General features: G+C 43.4%; 1 protein-coding gene across 2 annotated transcripts in view; it reads left to right on the top strand.

Moving 5' to 3' along the window:
- zic4 (zic family member 4) overlaps nucleotides 1-643 on the top strand; it is a 7230-nt gene extending 6587 nt beyond the window's left edge. For both annotated transcript variants that reach the window (XM_088363772.1, XM_088363771.1), the window contains one exon: nucleotides 1-643. This exon is cut by the window's left edge and continues 239 nt beyond it. In XM_088363772.1, coding sequence (XP_088219898.1) covers nucleotides 1-222 — 222 coding nt within the window. In that variant the 3' untranslated portion in view covers nucleotides 223-643.
- The last annotated feature ends 13768 nt before the right edge of the window (nucleotides 644-14411 follow it).

The raw sequence follows: 14411 nt of genomic DNA, 5'->3' as shown, positions 1-14411 counted from the left end.
TCCTCCGACCAGGGCCGCGAGCCGCCGGCGCCGGGAGGTGCGCCTGGCCCTGGCACTGGCACCGCCTCCGCCCCCTCCTCGCACCCGGCCAACCTGAGCGAGTGGTACGTGTGCCACAGCTCCGGGGCCAGCGGAGTCCAAAGTGGACCCTCCACGCCTGACTCGGCCACTGAGGAGGACGAGCCCTCGTACAGGGACCGGAACTTGAGGGACAACTTCTAGACTCGCTGCCAAAAAAACAGAAGCGACTTCACCCCCCCCCCCCCCCCCCTTTTTTAACGCACAATAAAAAAAAAAGACTTCATTTTATGGACCGAGTCGTGTTCAAATCATCTGTGGACTTTGTGGTAGGCTACATTAGAGTGCAGGGGTGGGCAAACCGTTGTCAACTTGGGCCACGTTGGATCTGGAATGTTTTTGGACGTGATGAAGTGGAGGGGAGTAGAATATATTAAAAAATAATTCATTTAACATTAACATGCATTTAAAATTACATTAGTTTTTTCATAATGACTTTTAAATATAATTTTTGCATATTTTGCTCCTTCAAACATTTTAAGAAACCCCCCCCACACACACACCAAAGCCAATGTAATTATTTGTAGACAGTGTGTGTGTGTGTGTGTGGGGGGGGGGGGGGGGGGGGGCTAAAGTAATTTCCTATATGTTGGATTTTATTTCAAAATATTTTCCAAATTAACATTTTTAAATATATACAATTTTAAATAAGCATTTTACATATATTTTATGACATGGCCCATTTTTCTGTTAAAAACGAAATAAAACAAACATTAATTTAATTAATGTTAATTTACATGTAAGTAATCCTCATCATTTAATAATCAATATTATAATTCATATTAATGTGTCTATATAATAATTCTTTATTTCAAGGTCAAGATTCAATTGCATTTACAGTAATTCGTTTAGCCTACTCATGAATGCCAAATGAGCAAACCTTGATGATGATAATAATTTACCATTTTCGTTTTAATGAACCGATTTTATTAAAGAAAAAAAAACTCACCAACGTTTCCCCACCCCGACGTAGACTTTTCGGGCATGCTTTTTGTGCAATGACTTTTTATTTATTTATTTGTAATTGTATATAAAATGTTTTTCTTTATTATTTATTTTTCAATCTGGTTTTGTATCTAAGAGCCAAAGTGCACGTTTCCGAAACTCCTCGAGGCCAAAATGTACATTTTGTAAGTTGTCCATGTTTGGTAGTTTTGTATGCAGGCCTTTTGGTTGATTTTTTGCTTTTGAAATACTGAGCGTGGAAATATAAACGTTTCAACACGTTTTTGTGGTTTTTGTACCAAGTCGGGTCCTTTTTTTTCTTTCGCCTTGGTCCCCCCCAGCATCGAGCAGCACTCTATAATTACGTACCGAACTGCCTTGTCACTTTGTGAGTATTTTCAACAGATTTTGACAAATTCATGCGAAGTGCTTCTTCAGGTGCGTTTTTTGCAAACTTGTGCTCTTGTCAATCTCTTATGTCGTTCGGCTGAATTGTTTTTCCACTCTTGTGACTCGCACTGATTTTTGTAAATTAACTTTTTTTTAAGAATGGGGAATGTTGTCTTATTTATAAAAAACATTTTAGTATTTTTTTTAAATGCAGAAAGTGTTTTTTCATGGTTGCTTGTATTGTTTTTGCAAAAGGGAGCTTTTTAGTCTTATTTTTTCAAATGTAATTTTTCATAAATGTATTTATTGCCAAAAAAGGTGTCTCTTGACTTTTCTTTATTTTGCCACAACTTGCGTCAAATTAGTGTGGAGTCTTATAGTGAGTTTTGACTTTATATATATATATATATATATATATATATATATATATATATATATATATATATATATATATATATATATATATATATTAAAGATTAAAATTATTTTTGCATCAAAAAGTCTGTATTTTCTGTAGCTCAATTTTTTTATTTGCCGAACTTTCTCTTCAAGTTGGAATTTTTTTTTTTTTTTTTTGGTGTGGTGGTGGGGGGACAGAACCAGACCCACGTCTCAAACATGTTTATTCTGCGCATTATCATTTTTAGATATATTTTTCCATCAAGCAGAGTTAATTCTTTCATTTCACTTGTATTGTCCTTGTCGAAGTTTTGCTTTTGTCAACGGTTCAGCTTTGAAACAGGAGCTGTCTTTCTTTAGTTTACAAAGTTTTTTACGCATCTATTTGATGCAGCAAGTGTGCGCGCGTGTGTTAAGTGTTAACTTGTCGTGGCGGTGGTGCGTGCCAAGCAACACTAACCGCTCCTTCGAACTTCAAAGTGCATCAAGACACAAAAGGAGCACTTTTTTCCTTCCTTCTTTTTCGTTTTTTTTTTTTTTGTCTCCCTTCTTTTGGTGTGACGCTGCATTAAAATTTCTATGGCAATGGCCGAGACAAAGTGCAATGATAAGACTAGGGCTAAGGGGAAAGCGGGTAGAGGGGGGCAAGTCCGCCGACTCAAAGGCGTCGCCTGCAAAGAATGTAATATTCGCTTCCCCCATGGGGTCGGAAACGCTAATCTACATGCTTTATGTCGGACTCGAAAAGAGGAGAAATACTTTCCCCCCGTCACACTGTGCACCTCTGCTCATATTTTAGCTTCAGTGTTCAAAGTGAACTTTTGGGCCGACTTAAAATGCATGAAAAAGGACTTTGTGGAAGTGGGTGGAAACACCGTCTTGGCCGAAGTGCGTAACTATGCACGCTTTGTGGAGCGAGCAAACAACACGGACGATGCTTTTCTTCCCACACACACTATGAGATAGTTGGATCTCAATTGAAAGTCTCCTTTGAAGTGCGACTTCATATGAGAGGCTGAGGAGGGGAAAAGGCTTTTGTGCTGGCTCCTCTCTATTATTTAACCAAAAACCCTTTTAGTTCCACTTGTCAACTTGGTGCACTGAGTTAAAACACACGTGCACGCGCGCGCGCCTGCAGTGACGAGTGGGGAGTTGAGAACACGCCTTGTCAATTAGACACGGCAATCTTTGCCCCCTCTGAAAACGTCTCTTAATTCTAAATGTGCGGAAGAATGATGGCCTTGAATGCACCACCACGATCTCCGACGCGTTCTTACGACGTGGTTCGTAAGTCAAAGGAGTCCATGGTTAAGCACTCACGTCGCAGTTAGAATGACGTTCGTATAAACGACATGTATGTGACGCTCGAACAAATTTTATAAACTAACCCTAAATGCTACTAAAATGTTCAGGACTACAGTTAAACTCGTTAAAACGACACTTATATGGAAGGTGTGTGTAAATGTATTTATTGTAATTATTTTGAGTCAGGCGCTCTTTGCAGCTGCCTCTACGCTTATAATATAAACAGCAGGGGTAGGGGACCTTTTTGCCTATCGAGGGGCCTTTTTATTCTTCTGTATTACAGGTTCCCCAAAGAGTCGTAATGGATTTATGACAAAATATGATGCAGCAAATGTTTATTGTGTATTATTAGCTATCTATGGGGGATTTAAAAAACAGTTGATATTTTTAATTTATTTTTAGACAGTTTCTAAAATAGACTGTTTATACATCTGCCTTGCGAAATGATTCCAAATCACAGCCTCAATAATAAATGCTAATCTGGTGTGCAGGCAGTGGCGGTTCTACACTGAATTACTCCCTGGGTGAGATTATCCCTGAGCGCCACCCCCACCCCTGTAACCCCCCCCCCCTCACCAAAAAAAAACCACATTCTATTTTGCATAGACCTTTTTTTTAGAACAGTATATGCGCCCAAATTTTAGAAGAGCCCCTCTAATTGCTATTGCAATTGACCTTGATATGCCACAATTTAACTTTTTTACAAAACATCCATCCATGAATTATAAATTTGAATATAAATGCCTTTACATGCAAAATGTCATTAATGCAAAGTTAATAATAAATGAAATAATTTAATAAATAATAATAATCTCAATGGATTTAAAATAATGTTGGTATCACCACCTTGAAAATGCTAATTTTTCATCCACTTGCTCCTTACCATTTGTGCCTCTTCTGTTTGTGTTGCGTGTGACTACTGCCGAATGTACACATGTAAAAACATTGGCTTTGATTGGCTACCATAACGCTGCCTAGGCCAATCGTTAGTTAAGTCCTCGCTCCCTCAGGCTAATCTGCCCCACCTGCAGCTGAAGGGGATGCTAAATTGCCAATTCCCCACACAGTGATATGACAAATGATAGAAAACAATTTTGTAGTTAATTTTTTTGTTTTTGTTTTGAGCATGTGACAAAAAAAACGGCAGTTGAATTCTAATAGGGCTGCTGTTAGAATTAGTGTCCCCCTTGTAAGTTTGCTTGGGGAGGGGGGAACCTGTTCAAATTTGCTACACTTGGCGAAAACACCCCAAGACGATACAGAAAAAGTAAACAGCCTGGTTGAAAACCCTGACCTCATTTTGAAAGCCTACTTGGAAACCGTAACCCTGGCCCCAGTTTGAAAGCCAAGTTGGAAACCCTTGCTTCAGTTTGAAAGCCACGTTGGAAACCCTAACCCTAACCTTGGCCCCAGTTTGAAAGCCAGGTTGGAAACCCGTTTCCTTCTAAGGCTAGGATTTGCAACTAGGGCTAGGGTTTCCAACTAGAAAAATACAGAAAAAGTAAACTGATGCTGCCGAGAGAAAAATAAACCTCAGTGTCTTGCCAAGGACGCTTGGACATGATCACCAGGCTTGATGTTTGAACCCACCACCTTCAAAGTTGAAAGCTTTAGCTCTACAAGTGAGCCACACTGTGAAAGAATATTTGGTTGGCTAGGAATCACCGTTGATGGCTAAGAATCTGATTAAACCCACGTATTTTTGTGGCCCTCCACACATGACATAAATAAAATGTCACCCGTGTCAAAAACCGCTACTGTGTGCAGGTGTACCTGAAATGTCCGTCCTTCAATAGATCCTGAGGCTCATTTGGGTGTGAACTATCATTTCTTTTGCAAAATAATAGAGGCACTAATCCCACTTCCGGAAACTGTCCGGCATTATTGAACAAAAGCCCTATCTAATGGTGGGGGGTGGGGATTAGCAGGCGAGGAGTTAAAAAAAAGCCCCCCCCCCTCCATTCCCTCCCTCCAACCTCACCCCCACCATCACCACCAAGGCTCCTCCATCAGCACCTCAAGCAGGTCAGTAATTATCAGGATGAAGAGAAGAAAGGAGAAGACAGGTGCAATGCAAGGAAAGGAAAGGAAAAGCATGCACCAAAGTGCTTGTGCTGCAGCACTAAAGCGTTAAAACATATATAATTTGCATTTATTTATTTAGTAAAAATAAAATATAATATAAATATACAATAAAGGCACGTGTGCTGGTATATTTCCAAAGGGCTTGGGAAGATGGCATGCTAGCTATGATATCGGTAAGCAGCAGCCTTGGCCATAAAGATTTATAGGAGCCTTTTATAGCAAGATTAACTGGACTTCATGCACGTAGAAAGGGGGAAGCGGCTATCCAATCAGTGGACTGCTTGTGTGCAACACGACACCACACCAAAGTGGAGAAGTAGGGCTTGAGGATTCCCATGCATGCTGCCAAGCGAGAAAGACTGTAAGACTGTAAGTTGGAACAGCACATGCAGCTCGCAGTGACATTATTGATTGCATTCACTTAGCACCCCCCCAAAAAAATAACTAATTAGACTGAGAATAAGTGAGAGAATTACATTGGTTTAGAAAGGCTTTCCAATTATACTTACTATAGCCTATTGATTTGATTATTTTTGTTTTAATTTACTTGTAGCCCAAGCAGAATTTGATGTTTTGTTGTAACTTGTGCAGTTTGAAGAATAGATATGAATTCCCGTATTTTTCAGACTAAAAGTCGCTCCGGAATATAGGTCGCATTAGCCATAAAACGCACAATAACGTGAAAAAAAAACATATATAAGTCGCTCCGGAGTATAAGTCGCATTTTGGGGGAAATGTATTCGACAAAATCCAACACCAATAACAGACATGAACGAGCAACAACAGGCTAAACGATAGGTATGCTAACGTGACATAAACACAAACGAAGAGCTGAGAAACAGGCCTGACGTAACATTCAGAGTTATTCAAATAACTATTACATACATAACACGTTTATAAAACCATCTGTGTCACTCCAATTCATTAAATCCATCGATCGTCCTTTATGTCAACAATGCCGGCCAGGTGCGCGCCGCTGACGGCGGTTGCACTTCAAAATATTCCACAGGCCCATATAACGATATATAAATTATATATCAAATAACTATTATATAAGGCGGCTCGGTGGCGCACTGGGTAGCACGGCCGCCTCACAGTTAGGAGGGTGCGGGTTCGATTCCACCCCTGGCCCTCCCTGTGTGGAGTTTGCATGTTCTCCCCGGGCCCGCGTGGGTTTTTTCCGAGCACTCCGGTTTCCTCCCACATCCCAAAGACATGCTTGGTAGGCCGATTGCAGACTCCAAATTGTCCCTAGGTGTGAGTGCGAGTGCGAATGGTTGTTTGTCTCTGTGTGCCCTGCGATTGGCTGGCAACCGGTTCAGGGTGTCCCCCGCCTACTGCCCGATGACGGCTGGGATAGGCTCCAGCACACCTGTGACCCCCGTGGGGACTGAGCGGTTCAGAAAATGGATGGATGGATAACTTTTATATATGCAATAATATTATCAAACCATCTGTGTCACTCCAAATCATTAAATCCATCGATCGTCCTTTATGTCAACAACGGGTGCGCGCAGTTGACGGCGCTTGCACTTCAAAATATTGCACAGGCCCATATAATGATATATAAATTATATATTAAATAACTATTATATAAGCAATAATATTATCAAACCATCTGTGTCACTCCAAATCATTAAATCCATCGATCAAATTCCTCGTCCTTTGTCAACAACGCCGCGCATGCGCCCTGACGTCAGCCTTGCCGTTATTCCACAGATCTAGTATATAACTATATTGTAGCGTTAACAAAGTATAAGGAAAGACGTGGGTTTGGTAAACGGCTCTTTATTTAACAAAACAAGAGTTCAACGAGCCAACAACTACTGAACTGTTACGATAAAAACATATACAAGTTGCTACACGAAATGAAATATATCAAATAACTATAACATAAATAGTTCACCGCCACACGGCCCCAAGCACCGGCGTCGACTTCCAGGCGTGTGGCGGCGTGGACTTCCATCCCCGGAGGTGGCACTTCCAGCCATGGTGGTGGAAAAGAGCTCCATAGAATAGGACCGGGCGTGCGTAAAAGCCATGTCCGAGCCCCATCCACCGTCCGCGGACAGCCACCCGGCCGAGCGCCGGCCCCCGACTTCCATCCACGGAGGTGAAAGCGAGCTCCGTATAGTAGGACCGGGCGTGTGTAAATGCCATGTCCGAGCCCCATCCACCGTCCCCGGACAGCCACCCGGCCAAGCGCCATCCCCCGACTTCCATCCATGGAGGTGAAAGAGAGCTCCGTAGAGTAGGACCGGGCGTGCATAAAAGCTATAATAGTTTTTCAAACCTTCTGTATCACTCCAAATCATTAAATCCTTCAAACTCTTCGTCCTCCATGTCACTTACAAACAAAGCTGCTAAATGATGCGGTACGGTACGGTAGATACGGTAGAAATTTGTTTTTATTAAAAAAAAAAACTGATGCATGCTCCACGAAATTAAACTTTTGAAATCTTACATTCCTTCACCTATAAACTATTTGGCCCGAGTATGCTGCACACTTGATTCTTTGAAATTGAATTTCGTAACTTTTTAAAACATGCAAAACTTGACTTTTTAAAACATGAATTACTACTGTCTCCTGAAGGCACTTAACAGAATCAGTGCTTAATCCTCCCCACCCCCTGTTTATAGCATAGCACTTTAAGTGGAAATGAGAAGGGGAAAAAAAAAAATGTCTTGACACCAACTTTTGACGGAGGCTCCTCTCTGGCCACAGTTGGAATCTTTCTGTCCACATTGAGTGACCTGCAAGTGGTTGACGTGCAAGCTAATGAAGCGTCCTACAGAGAAGAAAGAAAAGAAAAAAAAGAAAGACGAAAAAGATTGTCAAGAGGAGGAGAAGAAGAGTCCGAGGGATGAAGCCAAAGCCATAAAGGCATAAGTGCACTCGATAAAAAGAGACAGCGTATCACCATATATCAACATAAGCCCTGAGCATTATGGGATATGAATCACTGCTTTATGTGCACTATTTCACACGTCACATTGGAAGACCAAGAAAAACACTTTACATGTATGCATCGACTTTCGGGGTCATTTCGTTACCTCCCGCAGGAAAAAAACATTACACACAATGAACATGCGCTTTTTTCCCCCCTCAATATTGGCCATAAATTGGCACGCAAATGAAATGGAAGGCCGTGGCGGCCTAATGAAGACGCGCGTGACGGCTTCTTTTAATACGCTCTATTAACTATTATTATAGTGGTGTCAGGACACCGCTGGCTGCCCGTTACCACACGCCGATCACCTGCTCCGAGGTGGGCCGGCCGTGGATTGCAAATGGGGGCCATCCATAATTTCGCACGAATGCATGCATGCAATTTTTTTTTTATTAAGTCTCTTATGCCAGAGGAAACCCAATGGAGCTGGGCTATTATATATATATATATATATATATATATATATATATATATATATATATATATACACTACGTATATATGTGTGTGTGTGTGTGTGTGTGTGTGTGTGTGTGTGTGTGTGTGTGTGTGTGTGTGTGTGTGTGTGCGTGTGTGTGCGCGTGTGTGAGTGTGTGTATTTATAGTTAAAGTAGTTTAACCCTAACCCCAAAAACAAAAATTGGGTTCGGGTTAGTTTAGGTTTGTGTGTGTTTATCTGACGAAGCGTGTCAAGGTTGTCATCTTCATATTTCCTATTCACGTTCCTGCCTGCAGTCCGATGTAAATGGCGCAGCATAATCAGCAGCGGGGCGCTGAGCTTCACGGCATGTCTATCACGTTGAAACAAAAGCTGGCTAATAGAAGGAAGGCGATGTGAAAGGGGAGTAGGGGGGAGCATTTGAGCAGACAGCAAGTGTCACTTTGACGGCCAAAGCATATGGACGTCCCCCGGTGGAAGGGTCACTGCATCTTAATCATGCACCCTGCAACACACGCATAATCACAAACATGATCAGAATCATGTCAAACACCCAAGGGTCTACTTTTGACGGTGGAGGAAACGCACTGAAAAAAATTGTCTCATATTAAAAAAAATATATATGTATTAAATATAAATACTTGAGAGATTTTACACACAAACCTGCAGAGGACTGAGGTGTGTGCGTGCCCAGGGGGAAAAAAAAAAAAACCTCTGGTCCAGGTCTTGTCTAATTCCTGGCCCGCGTCATTAAGTTGATGCCCCAAATCAATTGTTTCCTGCACACAGCCAGAGTCGGCGGCTGCAAGCGGCGAGAGGCCCATTTGAGTGTGCCGGCGAGCAGGAAGCAGCGCCTACCTGCCACTCATTAAAGCTGCCAGGAGTCAATAGCGAGCGGGGGGTGGGGGGCTGGGGGGATCAGACCCCCTCGTTATACCTGCCGCGCAATTAACACAACTTATTCTCCGTAACAAATAATCAACCGACTGCGCTAATCATACAAATGCTTTACTTTCTTTGTCGTTATTGTGGAGGTTTGTCTGGGCAGGAAGGAGTAAGGACTGAGTGTGGGGGAGATGGGGGGGGGGGCACTTTCAGGGTTCAAAGGCTGGGGGGGGCACATTCAGGGTTTAAGCCCCCCCCCCAAGAACAAGGAGCTGCAGCAAGTTGTCACGTGGAGGTGAATAGAAAAGCAGCACACTTGAAGCGAAAGGGGACTTGACCTTTGCCTTTCTGTCCCCACCCCATAGAAGACAATCTTTTTTTTGTCCGCCAGTGACAACTGTGTCTTTTGTGAGGGGACGCGCGTCGCCGTCACGCGTCCTTTTGAGTCTCTAGGATTTGTGCAAGTAAACTTTTTCTCATGTAAATCTGATTAAAGGTGCTGGTGAACAAAAAAGCTTGAATGAACATTTTTGGGGTTGTCTGGATTCTAATTGGTCTAGCAAACGCAGACATTACTTATTTTTTTGTAGCTGTGTTTCAAGCTGCTCATGACACTGGCTTGTCTGAGAACATCCTGTCTGAAGCCTGGCAAAGGCGAGAGGGACGTGTGATTTTTTTTCTGGCGTGTTGAGACTCCTTCCAAAAGGTGACTAAGAACAATGATGAACAAAGCCCAGCATTTCATTCTTAGATGTTTTTTTTTTTTTTTTTTGGTAGTTCTACATTTTTTTTTTTTGCATATGTAAACCTCCAGCTGATGCAGCTGGTCCAAAAGCTTCAGTTTTGCCTCATCTATCCCAAAAATATTTTGCTTGGCATGCTTGTCAGTGCGCATTTGAAAATTTGGCTCATATCAGTTTCAAGCTATTTCAGTGACCATTGAGGCTTTTTTGCGCGGCTCCGTCAGACAAGTCATGACGCGAAAAGGCTGAGAAAAGGCCAATAGGTGTCGTTTTAATACCGTGCCGGGCTCCCGTGGCTCGGGTACGAGGGACAAGAGGTCAAAGTGATGCAGGATGACAAGACGAAGGATTGAAATAAGAAAATAAATTCATTGAATAACAGAACAAAAATAAACAACAAAACAAAAACTTATTACATAAGCAAAATATAAATAAAAAATATTAATCAAATTAATTGATAACAGAAATAAAACAAACAATAATACAAACAAAACAAGAATCAATTCACCAGAGTTGAATATATAAATAACAACACATACAAACAATAAAAAAAAACAGACAATCGTGAAAAAACCCCACTCCCAAGCTGATTTTAAATACATCACATCAGCTTTTGAGATATTATAATTATTTCAAGCATAAATCAAAATTGGGGGAAAACAAAATGGATGACAAACAATAATCATAACAAAAACCATACAATTAAATAATAAAACATGAAAGAAAAGAATGGACTGTTGTTGCTCCAACAAAATCTTCAGAGGTCTGGAACGCCTGGATAAATATTTGTATTCATCGGAGAAATGAGGATATGAACATTACGCCCCCCCCCCCCCCCCCCCCCAACTCTAACCCCACAAACGCATGAATGCCAGCATTGTCTTGGGCTTTCTGATTGTGATCCGCCATATCATAAAAAAAAACGAGGCAAAAAACATCAATATTCCCGTGGAAAAGACACGTTTCTATGGACAAACTCAAGAATTCTCCAGCATGGCGGGGAGAAAGAAAAGTGGGGGCAAGTGAAAGGGATCAAAGAGAGTCTACTCGAGGAAGGGGGGCAAAAGATAGACGACTGCCCCCCCTTAAAAAAAAAAAAAAAAAAAAAAAAGAACACTTTCCCAATAGGGCCACCGTGACACTCCGATTCCAGCAGCTACAAATTTATGTCTGGGCTATTCAACAGTGCTCTGCAAATTTTTGAAAAAGTTTTTTTGCCCACCAAGCACGAGAATAACGATCATTAAAATAAAGCAGCTACCAACAATTATTTTGTTTTGTGTTGCCACTGGAACATTAACATTTAAATGGAGGGTTTTTAAGAAATTAAAAACATATTTCACTTAAAAAGAAAACACAACAAAAGCAACACTAATAAATGCAAATGTGATGTCGTTAAAACGTTAAATACAACTGAACTGTTCATAAATAATTGTATTCTACATGAATGTATCGAAATGTGATGCACCATTAAAGTGGAAATAACAACAGTTGCTGGAACGCATTCACTAAAATCACTAAACATTTATGGTGGTTTGCGAGAAAATCAGGCTTGTAAATCAAGTCGTCGTGATGTGACGTCTCAATCGCGAGCCCCTCCCCTCACATCAACGCATCCGTCCAGGTAGCGCGTCTGCACGGAAACAAGGCCAAAATAAAGCAGGCCTAACAGGAGACTGGTCCCTTTGTTGCCACTCAGACAGCTGGCCGGCCCTCTATTATTCACCAGGCAGACTGACCGCATCCGTCCTTAAGACCCCTGCCGCCTCCCCTTGCACAAAAAAAGAGGAGAGGGCTGTTGTGCTCGCTTGGACCCGGCGCGGGCCTCTCCGGGCATTCCTGCCGCTTCCTGGCTGAAAGGAGTAGGAGTTGCAGTGGATGCAGCCCGAGCGGCGGGAGCACAAAAGCCTCTCGGCATGCCGACTCCTGGCAGGGTGAAAGACATGAAGGGGCTGCCGGGCATCTAGGGGGGGCGGGTAGCGGAAGTAGTGTTGTGCTTGATTTGTCCCCCTAACTAGCTGTGGAGTGCATTCTCTTCGTCAAAATTCACGGAAACACCAACCGCTGACGCCTTGTGCTTGGACTCCACTGAGAACACCACCTGTAAAGTTCAGGCAATTTGGAGTTCAATTCCGCGGCGCTGCAATCACTAATATAGTTAAGCGAATACCTCGGCGCATCGCTGGATTGACCGACAGCGAGAGAATGAAACGAATTCAGTGTATAAAACGCAGGTGGGGTATGACAAAGATGGCGGGGGGGGGCATGAGATGTGCGGACACGCAGACCGCAACGCTGTTTCAAAATTCTGTGATTTACGCCCATCACACTTGTAAAGGCCCGGGCGGTGTTGACAGCTCCATTTGACGGCTTCCCGTTCGCACTGATCTTAATGGCGGCGTGCGCGGCGCGCAGGGCCGCCATCTCGCCGAGGAGCTTATGTGCCGCCCCCGCCGCGCTGGCTCGGATGCCATGCGTGAAGCCCCCCATGCTTTTATTTTATTCTTTTTAACAACCCGGATGCTACTTTCCAGCCCTTTTACACCGATAGCGTGACGTTTCACTTCATGCAAAGTAGAAGGTGGTGGAGGTGGTGGTGGTGGTGGTGGTGGTGGAGACACCAACCCGGGAGTCCTCTTTTGAAGGCACATTCCGCAGGTCACAGTGCAGACACCACGCGGTTGCCATGTTTCATCTCATCAACATTTGTGTAGGCAGCCCGGACGCCCCTCGGGCCAAAAAGAGTCCTGCCGCAAGAGATGATTGTGTCAATACTTAGCCAAGGCCTGCATATTGAGTTTCGCAATAAAATATTCACTATGGTTATCATTTCCTATGTGCCAGTATATGAAAAAGCGAAGCGTGGAGAGTCTCTGGGTGCAGTCGCTTAATTATTAATTAATTAATTATCAATTGGGCCGTGTTTTTGACTCAATAAAAGTAGTACATGTAGCGCCTCTAAACCTAGTTAAAGACAAAGCAGCTTTTTTGTTGCAGCAACTCTTATGTATCGGGATAGCTTTGTACTATGACTAAGACTATGAGCATGCAAGGCTATGGGTGGCTGTAGATTAGTCTCTCCTTTGTTTGACATTTACACAGTGCCCCCGGATTTGTGTCATTATCGGCCTACTATACTGGTACATATTTAATGCCCTGTAAAACAGCCGGAGCCTATGACATAGTGCCCTTTTACTGTAATGTAGTGAAGTGAAAGGAATATAATACATAAGTGTTGACACGATATGAGCAGTGACACATTTGAGAAGCCATTATAATTCTTGGAGAAGTGCAAAACAGCTGATCATTTGATGGAAATGAAGAGGAACCAGAATTAACTTGTTTTTCAAAATCCGACAATGTGGACGCAAAGTGATTATGCTAATGTTGAAAGCGGTCTCGGTGGACGTGAGAAACACATGTCCGCCGCTGCGTGGGAACAACGGGGCTCCACGCATGGCCGCCGCGCGCTGGCCCTTACGCTTCGCACATGTAGGTAAACACTTCCGCCTTGTCTGCGGCCGGGGCTCCGGCCTTTCTTCATGGCTGCAGAACATGTGTTGCGGCCAGAGTGGCAGCAAAGGTCGGGGCAGGCGAGCCGCGCTTTGAACACTTCAAAGCTGCGGGATGGGACTAGCTTTTAAGTTTTATGGCAGGTGTAAGCAGGGGTTGCTGACCAGCCCAGGGTGGTCTGCTCCCTGGTTAGCGCGCCAGAACCAAGTCCCTGCCGTCGGGGGCAGGGGGAGGGACTCTCCGGCAAAAAACTGGGGCTGACCATAAGGCCTCCCTCCCTCCTGTGCAGCAGGGGCCACATTTGGAGGCTCGCATATGAGTGGCAGCTGACCGGACACTTCAAGGGTCTCTGGTTTCAGAGGACCCCAGCGGGGAACGTCTGTGGCCTGCGTCAGGCCCATTTGGAAACAAATACATCGGCCAAGAGGACGGACGGGAACACGAACGTCCGCAGCACAGAGTGACCAGGACGTCGCACTCCCAATGCCCCCAACAAGCAGACCTTATAGCAAGTTCAAAGGGTTTGCTGCTCTCATTTGCAGCATTTCATTTGTCTCTTCACTGAAGACACTTCAAAAGTGTCTCAATGTGCTTTACCCCGCCCAATCACCTTCTACTACTTGACTCAATCACTTTCCACAACAATGGCCAAACAGGACATACAAGACAACAATGAGCTG

Source organism: Syngnathus floridae, chromosome 20 (genome assembly GCF_059516105.1).
Source record: "Syngnathus floridae isolate MCC-2025c chromosome 20, RoL_Sflo_1.0, whole genome shotgun sequence".
Lineage (NCBI taxonomy): Eukaryota > Metazoa > Chordata > Actinopteri > Syngnathiformes > Syngnathidae > Syngnathus > Syngnathus floridae.
This window is presented reverse-complemented; position numbering and strand designations above follow the sequence as displayed.